Consider the following 17,578-nt stretch of genomic DNA (forward strand, 5'->3'; position numbering starts at 1 on the left):
CTGGCAGGCATTCTGACAAGACGCCTGTAAATGGATTGAAACCCCACCAGGGTGGCATGAACCTAGACCTGACATGGACACATATAATCGTATTGTCTATCCCTGAAAAAAAAACCACCAACCAACCAACCAATAAACAAACCCAGTTGCTTGGGATTGTACTCTAAAAGGGGGTTTGCAAGCTAGAGCATGTTCAGAGGACTTGGCTGCAAACTGGGCATTAGGAGGGATAGTTGAAGGGATCAGGGACATTTGGCTTTGACAGAAGAAATCTTGGCAGAATATGTGGGCTGTATTCAGAGATCAGAAATGGTGTTAATGGAAAAAGATAAGCTTTGTGGCCCTAGATGGCATAATCAGGAGAGTAGGCTCAATGGGGTAGAGCCTAATTGGCTAATTCAAGCGGTCCTACTTTGGTCACTGCTAAAAGTCCAAAGACACGTGTATTCCATTGTAAAAATCTTTATTATCTGAAAAGCTCAACACAGGCATCTCAGGTTCCCCTGTAATCAGTTGCCATTGCCACTGGTTAGCATTAGAGACTCTCCACGCTCTGTCATGAAAGGAAGGAGGGCCTGATTTTGTCAAGTTAGAGACGCTCAAGCCTGTGACAAGAACACAGTGTCCTTGTCAGGACGTTAGTTTTCAGCTTGCTCTGCTGGGAGGATGATGAGAGAACTTCTCTTCTACCTGCAGCCTAGTGTCTTTAGATGAAGCTGGCGAATGAATGTGGGCAGCCCAGCTGGCCTGGATATATGTGTTCCTTTCTCAGCTGCCCATGAGTACGTGCTCTGAAACAGATAGGTTCTCACAGCCTTCTCTGCTTGTCTGCAAGAGAAGCATATCAGCTGAGACACTTACTAAAATGCCATATTCTCCGGTCCTTTCTCTGCAGATCTAGCTTAGTAGATGGGGGTGCGGCTGAGTCTTTGTGTAAGTTGTGCCTAGGGGGTTCTGATCAGGCAGGCTTGGGAAGCGCTTGTGTAGGGAGAAAGAAACGATTACGAGCTCCTGCAGACTCCTTCACATCAAGGTATTTGTTAGACCAGGCACAGTATATCCTAAGGTTGGCAATGTGCTCACACCTGGAATTGACTTGGAAGGACAGTAGAGGTACGAGTCCCAGGCTGATCCTTCTTTCTGGATCAGAGAAACCTGGTGGAAAGTGCTAGAAGCTGGGAGATATAAGACTGAAAGGAGCGCTGTGGCTTCCCCCACCCCCACCCCCATCCATGGCCAAGGCTGAGCAAGCAGGACCCAGTGACTCCGCCTTCTTAGCCTTTGCTCTTGTCCTTCTGAGGCTTCAGAGGTCACTGCCCACCAGGTTCAGCAGGGCATTCTTGTAGTCACCGCTTGTGTCTTCCTGAGGACAGGAGGGACATGAGATTTAGAAGGGAGTTTGGTTAGAAGGACATTGACCTGGCTTGGAGTCATCCCCGTCAGGAGCTCTTTTTGCTAGGAGCTGTGCTGCTTGAGGGGAGTCCTGGCACATGCTTGTGCTGGTTCCTATGCCACTGCCCCCCACACTGCCACCTATCTTTACTTGTTTTCCACTTCAGGCTGTTCCTACTACCACCACGCACCCCCCACCCCTCACCCTGGCCACCTGTTGCTGCATTCTGAAACTTCCGAAAGGGAAAATGTCTTTTTAACATCTCATAAGCCATGTGTTTCTTGAAAAGTATAGTGAATAATAGGCATTTGTAGAATAACTGGAGACTTGACTAGTAGCCAGTGAAGACTGAGGGATATATTTCTCATGACTTGACTTTCATTAATGAAACTGTCAAGGCCTCAATTGACATTAACAGCTAGAAGAGCTATTTCTCTTGAAGTTACAGCAGTGTGATAATTGCTCTGCGTTTTCTCAACTTTAGAACATTCACTAATGGGAATCATGTTAGGCAACCCACTGAAGCTCATATGATTTATCTCCTTTAAATGTTGCTGCCAGGATTGCTTAAATCTGTATTTGAATGCTACTCCTCAGTTCCTACTAAACTATATACTCTCATTGACTCTTCAGATATGGTTCCTTCTGCAAGGATTTGGTGTGTCATTTTCAAAGGGGTAACTATAAGGCAAAGGCAAAGCTAACTTTCTGGGTGAACAGGGACCTCCACTAGGCACACTGGCCTCCTTGCCGATCCCTGTACGTACCACACAGCAATGAGTGCAAGTGTGATGCTCCCTGGAAAGGGATGGACACGTGTGACTGATGACATTGGTCACAGCATTCTGGTTTCCCAGCAAGGTCTCTGCTTCAAACTGGTGTTAGACTTGGGAGCTCATGACTCACCATGATCATGCTGCTGAGGGTCTTGCCGTACGTCTTCTTGAACTGATTCTTGATAAGATTTAAGTCAATCTCACTCCTGGAAACGATGTTTCTTATCAGGGTCCCATCCAGAGTCCCTGCTCCCTGGATGAAACACAGCAATCAGCCATCACTTCCTGCCTTCCTGGTCCATCTTTGTGACAATGACAAACCTCTGTTGGGTCCAGGGGGCTTTTGTAGGGGATGGGGAGACAGGAAGGACAGTGAAGCATCAGAAGGATGCACTAGGGGATCCCTTGATCCCTCCTTGCTCACTGCTCATATTGCTTCTTATTAGTAGCCAAATGCCCCAGGCTGCAGTGTGTGTTTGATTTGATTCTGGACACAAAATTCTCTTTGGTCCAAGAATAAGACCTCTTCCTAGGGCAGCAACATCATGAACTCTGCTTAACTGGAAAATTCACAAACAGGACCCTCCCTCTCACTTTCACCCTTGAATATTTTTATGTCAGAAGGAGCCATGTGGCCACAGGGACCCCACACCCTTTTTTGTTTCCCTGGCCAGATGTAGCCAGAGGGCTTGGGGTTCTTGCTTCAGGCGATGTTAACCACCATCAGTCGGAAAAGGTGGGCAGCTTTACCTCACCTTAACCTTCGGGAATTATTTTGACTATCTATCTTCCACTGTGGTTCCAGATACCACAACCTGCACCTAATATGAGCATTTGAACAGCTGTCTGGGTGGCCAGTGCAGCCTTTTGGACAATAGACAACCCAGGTCAGCACGCCGGCACACGCAGAAAAGTTGAATGTGTCCATTCAAAGGGTGCCTTGATCTCCTGGTAATCCTGTGCTTTCTCACGGGAGCCACTTGGACAGTAATGAATAAATGAAATAAATTAAAAAGGACAATTGCACTGACTTGGGTTCAAATCAAGGCTTTGCCATGTATCAGCTCGGTGACCTTGACCACAGTTTCGTCATCTCTGGGAGGGCAGATGGGAGGGCGGATTGCACCGAAGTGTCAGAGAACTGTGGTAAAAGTTCAGGGCTATGAACACCTGGGAGCACACCTGCTCAAATCCAGCCTTCAGGGGATGCGGCTTCTCTTCCCTGGCCTGACTTGCCCACTGAGAACTAAAACCAGCCTGATCCACAGGAGGGTGGGATAAGAGGAGGCCCACGTGTGGAGGAACTGGGTGGTGGCTCTGAGCTCCTTGGCTTTGCGACTGGTGCCATGTAGGACTGAGGGTCAGGCACACAGAAAACAAAGCAGTTACCTTCATGGCGAAGTAAAGGCGCTCCGCGAAGTAGCTGTGGAGGTTCCGGGTGCACTTCACTGTTAAGCAGGAAAGTTCTGTTAGCAACCAGCGGCTGGGGCAGCATTGCATACATGTTCATTATTTATGCCTTGCTTTGGGTCCTAAGGGTTGTGCACATCTTGGCCTATTTATTGGTGCTCTGCCTAGTCCTGAAGGGCTTTGTGTCAGGAGGGGTGGGGCAGGGAGGGAAGCCCAGGGCACTGGGCACAGGTGCAAAGGCCCAGAGCAGGCAGACAAAAGGGCAGGGTGTGAAATGCACTGGGGCCCACAGGGTTGGTCTGGCCCATCGGACCACAGCTCCACCAAGGGAGCCCCTGGGCCCTTACATTCCAGAGACAGCGTCACTGAGAGTCCATCCGCTCAGCTCCAGGGAGGAGCCACCGTTACGGTGACCGCTGGCCTCTGAGTGTCACTTGTCAGAGGACCTCTGCAGGTTGAATTCCCCTGTGACAGATGGGGCTTGGCTCCAGAGCACCTGGCCCCACACTCTCTTTCATGGATGCTGCTTTAGAGACTGAGTGTCTGGGTGGGGAGGTTGGCGTTTTGACCCAAGGCAGCAGAAAGAGGAGGGCTCTGAGGGAGACAGGCATGAGTTTGAACCCTGCCTGACAGTGCTGTGTGTTAGTGACTTATCTCCCTGCCTTGCCCTGTTCTCATGTGAAGACAGTGATGTGAGTCTTCAGGAGTGATCAACAGGAAGTGCCCAGAAGGGCACCACACGGTCTTGCTTTTCCTTGCCTGTCAATTTTATTTAGGAGTTGTTTAAAGGCAGGGGCTGCCCATGGAAGCTGAGACTGGATCAGGGGTCGTGTTTGGATGCTCTGGCATAGATTAGATTGATCACAGCACTCAAAGGTGGCTGGGGAGTGTCAGATGTCCCAATCAACTTTTAGGGACCAGGACATACTGGGAAGCTCCCAGGCTACTTGGCAACCTGGAGTGGAGGTGACCTTGGCTCTATCACGGGAGGGAGGGGGGAAGTCCCTCTGCTCTGGGCCTCAGCTCTTCATTCTGCAATGATTCTTCTGCCTGTCACTTTGGCTCTGGACCCAGGATGCGCCCGGGAATGGGTCCTTCTACATGAATCTGACCTCATGCTTGGGGGAAGGCTCACAGTGTTCCCCTAGCGTCAGACAACCCATCACTCAGTTTGGACTCCAACTACACTTCATCATTTCTTCAGTCAGCAACTGAGGCAGGGAACAGACCCCTGGCTGAGGTCCTGCTGGTTGGCTTTTTCGGACCTTCACAATCAAAGCCAGAATGTTCTCTGTGTGGCTGCTGTGGGTGAGCATAGCCCCTGGGTCTTGCACAATCCTGCAAATGTGTGCATACACATACATTCACGTACTCAGACACCTTTACACACATACACAACGACATACACAGTGCTGGGAACTACCTGAGCAGCGCAGGGAACAATCGCGGCACCACAGAGCACACTGAGGACTCTGGGGCTTCCCTAGAAGCTCCAGTGTCCTGGGTGGATGGTACATGCTGAGTGGGGGCTGATATGGAGGTTTACCTTGATTTGGGGTGAGCACAGGTCCCCAGCACTTGCCATTGAGCTCTGGACCCTTTGCCCTTTGATGCTGCCCCTCCACTGAGCCCCAGGGCCGGGAGACACATGTGTACCTGAGCATGGAGCTCCATCTCTTACCTACTGTAAGCATGGCCTCCTCCAGAGACCCATGGGTCTCACTCTTGATGCTGTCCTCAATGCTCTTGTTGGCAATTTTCTCATATTCCTCAAACACTGTGGAGAGAGCCTTCTCTCAGCCGACACGTGCACTCAGCCTGACATCCCCCAACATCTTACATCAGAGACTATACATCAGTTCACCGCCCCTGACTTCTGCTTGGTTGCCGGGCACAGGGTCCCGGGATCCTCAGCCCTCTCCCCAGCTCCATGACCTAACATGGCCACACACTGAGCACTCAGTATGAAGGGACAGGCACCCGCCCCTCATGGTCCTGACGTGGCCTCCCTGCCTCCCCCTGTACCTCTCAGCAGGTGTGTGGCGCTGCGTGTGCACAGGATAGTGATGAACTTCATCTCGTCCGTCCCACAGATCTTCTCACCCGCTGCATACAGATCCTGGCATTGGGACAGCCGTGACAACCAGTGAAGGTGAGCAAGGGGGTGAAGGACCACCCTCGGTCCGCCCTGCCAGCTCGGCATTCTCCTCTGCTCGACCGTCTTTTGGACGGGGAGCCTGCCGTTCCCATGGTTCAATTCTCTTCTTCGGGCTGCTCTAGGAGCTGCCCCGCCTCACCCTGGGCTTCACCCTGACTCTAGGCAGCTCTAAGCGCTCTGCCAGCAGGCGGACCTATAGAGACCTGAAAGTACACATCTGGGCCTCAGAGGCCCAGCATCCCCAGAGTCAAGAGCTGAGTTGGGTCTCAGTCTAGCGTCATCCGAAAACCCCCTCCTCCCCCACTCCCCCGCCTGGAGTCTCGATGGCAGAGGGTGGGGCCAGGTGGCCAGGAAGGCAGAAGCTGCTGAGGGGTAGCCTCACCTGGGCATCTTGCAGGGCCAATCCTGGGTCCACATAACCACTCAAGTCATCTCTGCTGCCCTAGGAACAGGAGAGGTGACTGTAAGGTAGGCTGGCTGAGCAGAGCAGCCTGGGCAGAGGGGGCCGCTGAGCAGGCAGGTGGACAGTTATCCTTTCTGGGCCTTGGCTCTCTCAACTGTAAAATGAGAGTTGTAAGAAATGCCCCGAGAGGGATGGGGAATTCATTGAGCAAAAGTAAGCTCTATGCCTGGCATGGGCCTGGTGGTCAGGACCTGTCCAATGATGTGCCCTCTTCTTCTGCTTCCTGGAGAGGCATAGGGTTCTGCAATGAGGACCTCCCAGCCATGCTGGGATTAAGCCGGTGAGCCCAGGCCCCAGTGGTTGTACCGCACGCTTGCCCCCACCTCACCCAACCCCAGCAGCTCTGGCCAAGAGCCGCTCTCTGGGAGTGGGGAGTGGTTGGGATCCCCCAGACCAGGGGTTCCCAGGATCCAGGGCTGTGATACCTGCAGGAGGCACACCAGAATCCTCTCCAGGTAGCCGCTGGTGTCTGCTTTGATGTCTTCTTCCAGGTTGGACCCATAGTCTGCAGGGGATCAGGACCGTGAAACTTAGGCCTGCTCTTCTCCTCTCAGCCCCGTTTCCCATACTTCTCCTGACCAAAGCCTTCTAGGAAGGGTGAGTCTTTGGTACAGACTGTCTGCACTGTGCAAGTGTCTGAGTGGCAGAGGCTCCCCACTGGTTGTCATTCAGAGCAAGGAAGCGACATGGGTTGCTGGCCAGGCTCAAAACACAGAGATGGGCCAGTCCAGAGAGCCTGATCAAGCTCCAATTCATTACGTGGCTCATCAAAGCCAGAACCTTCAGACAGACTCCTCACCAGGCAGACCTTGAGGAAGAGGGGCTTTGCCTTGCATACCGTGGACTCCATGATAGCTAGCTTGGGCTCCACGTCCCCCGCTGCTGAAATTGGGCCCTGCATGGTCTCTGGGGTCAGCCTATGCCCAGCCAGGAAGGTACCAGCCCCACCACCCGCTGCTGAAAAATTTTGTGGCCTGCAGCACTGCCATACTCTCAAGGGGCAGAGTTAGTGTCTGCATGCCCTTCCCTCCAGCGAACAGCCTGTGAGTTTAGGGAGCTTAGCGGCTAAGCCTGAGCCATATCTGACCTCACTATCAGGCATGGGATTTGGGACACAGTGGGTGCTCAAAAGAGTGGAAAAGCTTAGAAAGAGTCCTTTCCAATGTGGCCCAGGACACTTCCTGTCTCTTATTCCTTGCTACGCTGCCAAAGCTCATGGCCATCCCCAAGCTGGCCTTTAATGCAGCGCCCACATCTTCTCTTGACAGGCCCCTTACCTTCCTCATATGCCTTCATTATCTCCTGCAGCTGGTTCTTGGTCCGAGAAGCCAGAATTTCGATGATGACACCCTCTTTGGTTCCTATGCCCTGTGGATAAAAATCTCTGTTTACTGGAGAGGACCATTTGCATCCTCCTGCTGTCAAGAGGCACAAGGCAGGCCCTAGGAAGAACTCGCCCTCGCTCTGCTGGGAGGCCTCTGCTGGAGGATGTTATTTCAGGAGGAGACACCTGCATTTGTCTCCAGTGGTGGCTGTTATGGGCGAGTGATGTGATGGGAAAACTGTGTCTCAGCTTGCCCCTCCATAGCTAGGTGGTTCCAAACAGGTTGCTCGACCTCCCTAAGCCCAAGGATCCTCATCAGGACACAGGGATGATAAATCACCCCCGCCCGGGGATGGAGGTAATAGATGTAGAGTGCCCAGCAGGTCCGTGTACACAGTGAGTGGCCTTTCCATGGAGACGATTATTGTTCCTTGGTCCTGACTCCTGAATTACCTTCAAACGCAAAAGGAGCAATGGAAGTAAAGGGAAACTGGAAAACCAGGCACGAGACAGCAGAGCCTGGTTCCTAATTCCTGCACATCTGGTCTAGTGGTGTCCTGACAAGGACTGACTTTGGCTTTATCAAGACCAGGTGACGCAGGAGGTCAGTCTGTTTGGTGGCAGTCTGAGTGACAGGAACAGGGTAAGGGGACAAAGTAGGTGATTAAATAGTTAATCCCACTAGGGGATGGTCAACAGAGAAAAAAGTATGGGAGACCCCTGTAAGTTAATGATCACTCAGGAAAACAGGTTTGCTTAACCACAAAGCCAAGCAGCCTCGCTGAGCAATGAAACTATGCCACAGAAGCGTGAGACATTCCCCCGGCAATGAAACAATGGTGGAATGAGGCCCACATCCTGCCCAGTGGGCTCGGTAAGTTAATGATTCCTAGGACAGGCTCTTCTGCCTGCACTAAAGACAAAACTCAAGGAAAAAGAGACCTTATATTGAAAACTGAGATGATTTACCATATTTTAGTATACGTTACAGCCTTTTTGCTCATTTCCACTGTTTCATGACGGTCCCGGTTTGACTATTTAGGGACAAGAAAATCCCCCACCCATCGTGGAGGAGGAAAGATGATTGAAGTTTGATGCCCTGCCAAGAATGAGGAAGAAGGTGGTCTTCTCCCCCTCCCCACTTTTCCTTTGATTATAAAGCTGTAGCCCACTTAGCCTCACAAGCTTTCTATTCTAATAAATCACTTACCTGTCACTTGGCCTCTCACCAACTTCTTTCTGCTCTGAGACAGGAGAACCTATGTTCTACTAAGTCCTGAAATGTGTTCTACACTCTCATGAGCAGCAAGCTCCCAGCTTGCTGAGCTCATGCCAAACAGTGGCTCAAGGAGAGCTTGGAGCTCCCTGTGCCAAGCTCTCTGGGGAAAGGAGTCCTGGGCATCATCCCCTCATTCAGTCCTTGTAAGTGATTCTGCCCCTCCCCCAACCAACTTGCGTGGTTACCTTCATGGCATCGTATAGCTCCTTGGCTTCGTATCTGTATGGAGGGTACATGAGGGCTATGATGAGCCTCTCGAACTTGCCACTCAGCTCCGACTTCAAGGTCTCGATGAGATCCTAAGGCAGGAAGAGGGAATGATGATATTCTGGGTGCTGCAACCACCAGAGGGCTGGCAAGGATGGTGGTGGGGCCCAGGGGCTCTGGCGAGATTCCCAAGTAGGCTCTGCCATGTGCGGGCGCTGGCTGGGGTTTCTTGGGCCAGCAACTCAGCCCCTCTGAGTATCATTATCCTTTCCTGTGGAATAGTCACCGTGGCGTCCCTGCTTCATGCCCTTGCTTAGGGGATTGGCAGAGAGATGTCAGGCTCCTTTTCAGTGTAGTGTTGGACACACCATAATCCCGAAATACAAGTTTGTTATTACTCGCTATTGAGTCCCTGTCATTTAGCCCGTAGACACTCGACGAATGAGTGAAATGAACTAAGGAACCTATTTTATGCATGTCTCTTTCTAAGGCCACTTGTGTTTGCAAGAAGCCACAAGGCCACACACAGCTGATCTCCCCACAGCTAAAGGACCAAGGGCCTTTTCAGATCCAGATTTCAAACCCATCCTTGTTTCTTACAGGCTCTGGAGACTTGGATAACAGTCTCTACCTCAGAACATCAGTTTCCTCTAACATCAAATGCAGAGAATAATACATAGCTGTGAAGGTTAAGAGAGAGAAATTATTTTTTAGAAGAGCATATTGGTTTCTCACATGCCGTGTCTGGGTTTTGCCACTTGTCTTTCTGGGTTAAATGTCCTCATTATTGATGTGCGCTGATGGAGGCTTCCAGCTACCACGACTCTGCATGCATTTATTACTCTCTTTATCTGGCACGCCAGTGTCTGGCTCTGTCCTGGGGGCAGTGGGAGGAGGGACACAGCCAGACTGTGTGCTCCCTGCCCTTGGATTTCCCCCACGGCAAGAGGGAAAGCGTATGTGAATGGCAGCTCCAATGTGAAGAGAAAACCCCATCGCACAGCACAGGGCCGAGTCTGCCCTGCATCCCTGGCATGTGGGAAAGAAAAGGGCCTTCCAGGCTCAGGAAATTGGGCAAGCAAAGTGTAGAGGCAGGGAAATAGCTCAGGGATGGGACCCTGGAGCGAATGTAAGGGAGCAAGTGAGAGAGAGGCTGGGAAACGTGGGGTGGAGAGCCATCTGTAAGTAAGTTTTCTAGGTAAAACACAGGATGATGAGTTAAATCTGATTTTCAGAGATAAAATGCACCATATTTTTAGCATATGTCCCAAATGCCCGTGTCGCCAGTGGGCGGGGCTCCTGGTCAGCTGGAGCTCGTCCAGCATGGTGCTGTCTCCCCGGTTATCTCTGGCGGCAGCAGCCTCCACAGCCCACCTGCACACACCTGCCCGCCTTTACCTTGCCAAACTGAGCCTTGAAAGACTTGGCGATCTGCTGCCGCTGCGCGTTGCTTCTCTTCGTGAGCACGTCGATGATGGCCTGCTCATTGGTCCCTGCAGGGGGCATGGCTTGAGCACCCCCATGTCCCCCAGGGGCCGATGGGGACTGGGGACGAGGGAGGGCAGCTGCATGGTGGCCAAGCAGTGGGGACGCACCACCTGGAAAGCTCCCAAACCTGATGATTTTCATGGTGTAGACAAGACAGACAGAAAATCTACCTGTCCACCCCTGGCCCAGTGCGGGTGCAGCCCCGGCTCAGCCTCACAGTGACGGACTCTGAGGCCCCTCTGATCATCTGCTCTGCTCTGGACACAGCCCAGGGCCTTTGGAGCTCACTTCCTGCCCTGACCTTGTGCTGGTGACTGAGGGGATGGTGGGGACAGAGGATCCAGAAAACCAGATCTGATTCCTGGCCCAGCGACTGGATGGACAGGAAGCTTCACCTCTCCAAGCCATTGCATTTTTTCTTTGGGAAATGGAGATAATAATAAAGATTTCACAGGAAGCTGAGGACAGAAAATTCCTTCTCAGTTTGTCTGCGAATGGCAGTTTTTGTTAATGCCACAGTTCACCAGTTGGAGCCAGTGAAAGGGTGAATCTCGCCTAGGGTGACAACATGAGGGCTGTCTGGGCCAGGTCATCCTAATCCCAGCGGGCCTCCAGCCAGCCATCAGGAAAGCAGACGCTGGAGACAGGATGGAGCCGGCCCTGCGGCCAGCCTAAGCCAGGTGGGGGGAGATGCTGCAGAGCCTGCATGGCTGGAGCCCCTGGAACTAGGTCAGCCCCCCACACTCCCCAGTATTGTCCCATCTGAAATTCACAGTGACACGCAGGGCCCAGAGTTCCTGGGGCTAGTTCACAAGTGCGAAAGCTCAGGCTGAGTGAGAGGAGGTCCCTGCACAAGGACGTGCAGGGACGCATGGCAGATGGCCTCCTGCTTCCCACCCCCATCACTCATACCCGCCCTCCCACCTCCAGTCTTCAGTCCTGTGTAGACCTGTGCTGGGGAAGGTGGGCCCTGTGTGCCAGTAGATGACTGGGAGACCCTGACTCCCACGGGTGTGAGCAGAGGGGTCTTGAGCAGAATGGGCAGAGCCCCAGAGACTCACTGAGTTCCCATATCAAGGCCACTCACCAATCCCCTTCATGGCTTTGTAGAGGGTCTCTGCGTCAGGGTCTGGGTTGAAGTGGGGGCTGCCCTTCACTGAGACGCCCTCTTGTTCAACCTGCAAGAGAATCCAGGCCTGCTCAGAGCGGGAGCAGGGGAAAGCAGTGCACCTTGCCGCTGCCTCCGTGGGGTGGGCGCCAGCTCGGCCCCTGCCGACCAGTGGCTGAGCCTCCATCCATCCTGGACCTGCGTGTCCTCCGGGGGCGAGTGGAGCCTGTAGCTTCCGGATATGCTAATTTCCGGCAGACTGTGCTGAGGAAGGGGCACCTTTGTCCACTTGGCATCAAGGTGCCATACGGCCCCCTCATGTCAGGGCTGCAGAGGCCCCACGTGCCTGTTAGGGCCTTGGTCAAGGGGAGGCCTGGAAGGAGGGGCCTTCTGAGGAGGAGTGGGTCAGTGCCACCGTAAGAGATGGAATCCCAGCTCTCAGCCCCAGTGCCAGGCCTGGGGGGTTGGGGCTTGTAGGCTCAGACAGTGTAGGGGAAGACCTCACAGGTAGCTGGCACTGTGGCCACTTCCAGAGCCACCGTGTGGATTGTGGGACAGCAAGAAGAGGGTCTAGAGACTGGACTCCAGCCTTCAGCTCTCCCATGCCCAGCTGCTCCGTGGGGACCATGCCTCAGGCCCTTCTGCACACCCCAGTCCTGTGCCATGTCTCCTTTCTAGCTCTGGGTCTCTTGATCCTCAGGCAGACATTTGTTTCCTCTTTACTTGCACTTTCTGGGTTTTTGTGATGATCAATGACTTTAAGGAAAATTAAAAAAAAAAAAAGACAAAAAATTTGGGAGGATAGAGTTAGGGTAGGGGACTTGGCCTGAAAAAGAATCAGCAAGGGCTTGAAGGGGGTGATGCTAGAGCACTCTTTAGAGGCCAGCAGCGGTTTTACTGGGGCGACAGGGTGCAACCATGGAATCTCTTAGATCTGTGAGGCCGAATGACCCAGGGGTTGGTCACTCCAGGGCATTAGCTGTGTAGGGAAGGGTACCCCAGGGACCGTGGCCTGACTGAGGGGCTGCTGGTTTCCCTGGAGGTTCTGTGGGACTGCCTTGTCTCCTCTGCAGAAAGGCCCCTTGTTTGCAGAAAGGCTCCTTGTTTTAACAGGCTGGCGCCAGCCAGAGCCACAAAACCTTCCCATGCTTGCCCCTGTGCTGGGGCGTGGGCTCTGAATCAGGCTGTGTCTCCCTTAGGCAGTGCCATCTGAGGCAGGCAGTAGGCCCAGCCACCCCCAGGTTCTTCTAGCACCACTGGCAGACAACAGGAAGGGACAACCCTGCTCAAAGCTGCAAGGACAATGATCAAGTAAGTAGAGGCTTCATGGAGCTGAACATGCTGCCTGGAAAGTGTGCGGATGAGGCAGGGAAGCCAGATTGAGCTCAATCTGCCCTCTTCTTGAGAAGTGGGCGCTTATAAGAAAGCAGAGGGCCAGGGCACCCAGTTGAACATCCTGACAGCTCAGGGCCTTTCCAAGTCCTCAGGATCAAAGGGGCAGAGGGTTAGCTTTAGAAAAAACAGCATGATGTTCTGAAAGTTGTGAAATAAACCAGATAACCAAAGTCCCTAGGCCCTTGATTTCCGAGTCTCTAATTCAAGTCTTGCCTGAGGGCTCCTGAGACTTGTGCTCTGCAGAATTTCTAAGGTGCAAATGAATGATCCCTCTTAAGTGTGTGTTTTGGGAGATGGGCAATTAAGGAGTGGAGGGAGATTGGAGATGGGGACTGAGTGTGAAGGAGGCTCAGAGACCCTTCAAATGGAAGGGAATTTAGTCCCATTGCATTTGGTCTCCCATGCGCCTGTTCAGCTACTCCTATCCACGCCTCATCCACTCACCTACTGTTCCACTTACCCAGCCACCACCCACTCATTCATTCACTACCCAGATGTCCCACTACCACGTCATTGCATTCATCCATCCACCCATCCAGTCACCACATCCATCCATCCTGCCTCCCTTCCTTTGTCCTCCCTCTTCCCCTCCTGTTTTTCCTTCCTTCCTTCCTGGCTCTAGCTAGTTCCTGAAAATGCAGAGCAGCTTCCCATCCATGCTGTATCTGTAAAGATATTTCTTTTGAGCAAAAGGTAAGAAGTCTTTCTATATCCTTTGCTTGAATTTCAAATATCTAGTGATAGATTTTCCTACTTTAATTCTTTAGCACCAAGTTTCATAGAAGAAATTATTAGAAGTAATTCCTTGTGGCAATTTGATCCAGAGAGCCTGTGTGGTCCCAGATGTTGCCCAGCTGGGCACACGCATAGATCATAATCCTTGTTTGTGGAGTCACAAGCATCTGTTACTACTGTTAAAGATTTGAGCAGGTCCTATGTGCCAGGCTTTGTGTTTTAGGGGCTTTAGGTACTGCAGATGTAATGCACTTCTTGACATCTCTGCCAGTTGCATTAGGTAGTTATGAATGCCCCATTTTACAGATTGGGCTTGGAGACCTTGGCAAGGCTATACAGCTAGTAAATGATGATGCTGGACTTAACCCACAGTCTGACTCAGAAGCTCAGCTGTCTGCCGCCCCCCTGCTATCAATGACTCAACCTTTTCCAGACACTGAGGTTTCCCAGAACTCTTCCCTGAAGGAAACCTTGCCCACAGGAATGCAGGTTGTTAGTGAGTGTTGGGTCATCTCAGATCTCAGTGCTAAGCTCTGGGGGCCACCCAGGAGGAGCTTTCCTCCTGCCTCTTGCCCCAGGGTGGCACTCAGGGGCTGTGCAGCAGTGATACACTGGGCCGCACATACTAGTCACCATGGAGTGACGGATTCAGCCGGTCTGAGGTTGAGCTCCAGAGGCAGTGTTGGTAAATAGCTCTCCAGGGCTTGTGATTTCACTGCAGTGAGAAGCCTCAGCCTCACTTTCCATACAAAGGTTTTACAGGTGAAAAAGACAATTTCCTAGGAATCAGACCCCTGGATATGAGCATGGGGTGTTGGAGCTCCAGATAATCTATTCAGGACCAGCCCACTCCCCACCACGTTGGAAGAAAGGTCTGTCTAGGTTCTTCCTGGGCCTTGTGCAGAGCAGGCCAGTCCACACAGGAACATTTGCACTGAAAAGATGACTCATTCTGGCCTGTGACTCTCCATCTGTTCTGTATCTGTGAAGGTCTCCGATGAATTGCCACACCCTTGCCTTCTCCTGTCACAAGGCTGCTGGGGAGAACTTGAGAGACAAAACTTCATCTCCTTAAGAGAGGCACGGACAGGTTCCCTCGAGCTGATCTTTCACCTCCCTCGGGTCCAGTCCTGGTCTCGTTAGAAGCTCAGAGGTCATCTGTCTCTCACTGGAAGCTCAGCCAGTCTCACCTGGGGTCCCCCTGTGATCTTGATGCCCTTGGCTTGTGGGTTGCCAAGCCGCACAGAGTTTGAGCCCTGGCATCAGACTGCTCAGAGTCTAACCCAGACTCCAGCATTTCCTAGCGTGGCAACCTTGGATGCCGCCTTATCCTCCTTGTGCCTCCGTTTCCATGTCTGTCAATAAGGATACGGGCATTTCTATGGCAGAGATGTCTTGAGGCCCAAGTGAGAGACTGACTCAGGAATGTCCAGAGTACAGTACATACTCAGGAAGCCTCATTGTCATTCCTCCAGGTTGGCCAGGTCCCTACAAGGAGGCTTTTGCCTGCCTGGCTGGGGGGGCCACAGGGCTGGGCGGGCCACAGGGCTGGGCCTTTACCCTGCCCCTGATTTTGGGAGCAAGGCCCAGAATCAGGCCACCCTGGGCAACAGCTGACTTTGGAAAGTGCCCAGCGCTAGGTTCTCCCTGACTCATCTACCTCCTCAAAGGCCAGTTTCCCATCAGCCAGGATGAAGCTGGAGGCCAGCCTGGCCCTTGAGCTGTCCTGGCTGCCTCGCCAGGGCCAGACAGTCACCCTACCTTGCCGCAGGCCTCCTCTCTGTCCCTCCTGTCCTGGCCTAGCATGTCTGAATCTGAGAGCTCCTGGGAAGTGATCTTTGTGGCAAAGAGATTTCCTGAACTGGGGTAAGCCCAGGTCGCCCACTGAGACCCACAGAGAGCCTGGGGCGGGGACAGAGAGAGACCCCAGTTCACACTAGACCCCCGTCTGCTAGCTGTGGGACTGAGCAAGTCGCTAGACGTCGCTGAGCCTCGGTTTCCTCCTCTGTCGAGTGGAAAGAGCAGCCTTTCTACCCCAGGGCCGCCTGGGGATGAATTGCAGGTGTGCAGAGCACATCCCCCCACCCCCTCATTGAGGGGGGGACGCCACCCGCTCCTCATTTTCCTTCCTTTTGTGTTCTCACCTCCTTAGCTGAGACAGCCTTGGACTCAAACCCAGATGAAGCACTCCCGAGAATCTGTGCATTCATCTGGACACAGGAGACTTAGGGGCAAAATGTGTCGTCCCTCCCAACTCAGCCATCTGTCACTGTAAATTTCACTCACAGATTTCAGCTGTACAAAACCTCTGTGGGCCGGGCTGCCCTCCCATCCCCTGAGGAGTGGCCATTGATGAGGCCTCCAACATCAGCTTATTCAATCAGGATGCTCTCTAGCTCAGGTTCCTTCAGTGACTCCCCATTGCTCTTAAGGTAGAGCCCAAGCTCCTTTGCCTGCCACGGGTGGCTCTGTAGGACCCAGCCCTGTCCTACTCTCTAGGTAGATCTCCCCTGATCCGCTACCCTCCTATCCAGGACCGTCAGGCCTATTTCTCTTTAAAACCAGGCTTCCTACTCTTCTGAGCCTTTGTATATTCTGTTCCCTCTCAAAGGAAACGTTTGCCTGGTTCTCTGTAAACCTGTACACACACCACACACACAGACACACAAACACACGCATCACTTAACCATGATTCCCCCTTGCTTCCAGCGGCCTGACCCCTCCATTTGGGTTCTCTCAGCCCCTCAGCTTTCCCAGCTGCATTTTGAGGTTCCTTTATCTGTCCGTCTCCCCTGTTTCCATTGTTTCCAGCCGTGAGCATCCATGGGGCTGGGGCAGTCTCTCCTTGTCTTCCTCCCCAGTGGGCAGCCCAGTCCAGTGCCTGGCCTGGCAGGCAGCAGATGTTGCCTGAGCTAACTTCTCTCTAGACCAACAGGGTGTGGGAACCCTCCCTCTTTGCTTGCTCTGCACTTACCCAAGCTTTCCACCAGGCCATGTCGTCCACCTCACCGGCACCTTTCCCCAGGGAGACGAAGATACACCGGTCAGCCCTCCCTCCACTCAGAGACTCTGCACACTCACCCCGCTGTACTCAGAAGAGCAAGCGGCTTGGGGTAGGGTGTGGTAGCACCAGCAGGCAGGCCCCAGGCCCCACCCAGTACCACCCCTACTCTGACCCCACCCCCTGGGCTAGGCCTAGCTCTGGGTTCCTCTTGTGGCTTTCAGGCCCCACCTAGCACCAGCCCAGACCTGCCCTTGGAAATCCATTACTTGCTGCCAAATGTTTGAGCTGTGGCTGTTACACAGACTGGAAATTCTGAGTTCCAACCTTTGAAAGCCACACTTAGTAAATAGGGCTGTTTATTCACTCTTTGCTAGACCTGATTTATATAAAAAAGGGGCCTATTTATTGCAAGGCATCTCCACAATAAACAATGCAGTGGGGAGCTCTGCAAAAGACATAAATTAATAGCATCCTATACATACTGGGGTGTCTCTGTGCCTAGATACCTCTTTAATCACTGTACTCTGTCCCTTTCAAGCTTTGCCACAACCCTAAGAAGCAGGTAGGTGTTCCATGTAGTATAGTGAGAAATGGAAACTCCCAAGTTAAGATAATTTGCGTGAATCATACTTCTTGGGGGTAGAAGCCACAGGATCCACCAGGCCCTCTTGACTTGCCTGGTCTGCCCTCAGCCCTGGAGTATGAACTGGCTGCCTAGGGAGGGAGGAACCTCCCGGAAAGAGATTAACATTTTCCTTTCTGGAGTTTACTCTCCCTGGGGCCCCTGCCTAGAATGCTTCAACTTTCCACCTCTTAACCCCTCCTTCCTAAAGGTAAA

The 17,578-nt window shown here is 52.6% G+C and overlaps 1 protein-coding gene across 1 annotated transcript; it reads right to left on the reverse strand.

Annotated features, from left to right (window-relative positions):
• Positions 1 to 446: 446 nt before the first annotated feature.
• Positions 447 to 16,959, reverse strand: LOC138430276 (annexin A8). Its single transcript, XM_069572377.1, has 12 exons — positions 16,711 to 16,959; positions 11,586 to 11,676; positions 10,409 to 10,503; positions 8,989 to 9,102; positions 7,478 to 7,568; positions 6,626 to 6,705; positions 6,120 to 6,179; positions 5,605 to 5,698; positions 5,261 to 5,356; positions 3,559 to 3,617; positions 2,300 to 2,422; positions 447 to 1,363 (listed from the first exon to the last, which is right to left on the reverse strand). Exons 1-12 carry the CDS (start codon positions 16,729 to 16,731, stop codon positions 1,304 to 1,306), a joined length of 984 nt encoding a protein of 327 aa, XP_069428478.1. The 5' UTR covers positions 16,732 to 16,959; the 3' UTR covers positions 447 to 1,303.
• Positions 16,960 to 17,578: the final 619 nt, after the last annotated feature.

Source organism: Ovis canadensis, chromosome 25 (assembly GCF_042477335.2).
Source record: "Ovis canadensis isolate MfBH-ARS-UI-01 breed Bighorn chromosome 25, ARS-UI_OviCan_v2, whole genome shotgun sequence".
In the NCBI taxonomy this organism is placed as follows: domain Eukaryota; kingdom Metazoa; phylum Chordata; class Mammalia; order Artiodactyla; family Bovidae; genus Ovis; species Ovis canadensis.